General features: G+C 44.1%; 1 protein-coding gene across 1 annotated transcript in view; it reads right to left on the bottom strand.

Moving 5' to 3' along the window:
• LOC106534597 (bridging integrator 2) overlaps nucleotides 1-967 on the bottom strand; it is a gene marked incomplete in the record, with an annotated part of 15,499 nt that extends 14,532 nt beyond the window's left edge. Inside the window, 1 exon segment of the mRNA XM_014031288.1 lies at nucleotides 703-967. Within this exon segment, the coding sequence (XP_013886742.1) occupies nucleotides 703-795 (93 nt within the window).
• Nucleotides 968-1,204: the final 237 nt, after the last annotated feature.

Raw genomic sequence — 1,204 nt, forward strand, 5'->3', positions numbered from 1 at the left:
CTCCTAAATCACTCGTACGCACAACTTAAGAACAAATCTGTGCGTACCAACGGTTCTTGCATGAGGCCCATTGAGCCTAAATGTGGTGTGGTTGTGTGCATGAGAACCTAAATTAGCTACAACCTTTTTCAACGTTTAAAATCTTGCATTTTAAAAACGGTAGCTCTTTTGAGAAATGCTAAACCTTAGACATTTTTAATAAAAGTTCTCTGCAGTTTATGGGCTCTTCAGAGAAACTAAACTTTGTAAACTTTTCTGTTTTGAGGTGAAATCAAACCCACAAACAGATCAGGCAACACCAAGCAAGAGGAAGTGTACAGCAGTCAGGAAGTGGCAGACACACACACAGCTGAACACCCACTGCACAGTAACATGTTTCACACACCTCACAACTCACACAGCAATCTTTGCATCTGTATGGTGAACAAAGTCTGGTCTTTTGTGTAAACAGCACTTTGTGAGGGTTTACATAAATGAAGATGAAGAGAACATTAAGACTAAATCACACATGTTGTGTTCTTTAATACAAGACCTGCTGCCTGTTCAGTATCCTCCATATGTTTTCTACTTTGTTTGGAAAAAGACAATAAATAAAAATAAATAAAGGAAGAAGAAAAAGCTAGGGCCCACCCGCTCTTCTCATGATGAAATATCCTTCCCCGTTAGATCCGGGCTGCAGGCTTTAAACCCGGGTTATCTTACCTTCTCCTGAGCTCGGTTCAAGGACTTCTGCACCCGTTTGGCCAGAAGTCCTGCTCCGCCCTGGAGGTTCGGACCCATTTTGTTGTCTGCCATCTCAGCTCGAGTGTTTGCTGTGCTCTGACAGCTCCTTCCGTCTGCTGAGACCTCAGCTGGAGGTGGAGGTGGAGCAAACCGACACCAGGACCAGCCCAGCAGGAATTATGTGACGAAACTGACGATCAGCATCCTGTTCGGACTTGTTGCTGTCTCTGAGCCCATTAGGAAACTGCTCCGCTCCCACCTGAACCTGATGCCTGATCAGCAGCACTGATTACCTGAGTGGACAATGACGCAGACCTGACTCACCTACAGGAGCTGCCCCTTCACCTTCTTCAAGTCTGTTCCTGTAAGAACTGCATGTCTCCCAAANACCCCAGTGTTTTATATTCATGTATAATCTGACCCCAGTGTTTTATATTCATGTATAATCTTACCCCAGTGTTTTATATTCATGTATAATCTG

This window comes from Austrofundulus limnaeus, unplaced genomic scaffold (assembly GCF_001266775.1).
Source record: "Austrofundulus limnaeus strain Quisiro unplaced genomic scaffold, Austrofundulus_limnaeus-1.0 Scaffold1217, whole genome shotgun sequence".
Classification (NCBI taxonomy): domain Eukaryota; kingdom Metazoa; phylum Chordata; class Actinopteri; order Cyprinodontiformes; family Rivulidae; genus Austrofundulus; species Austrofundulus limnaeus.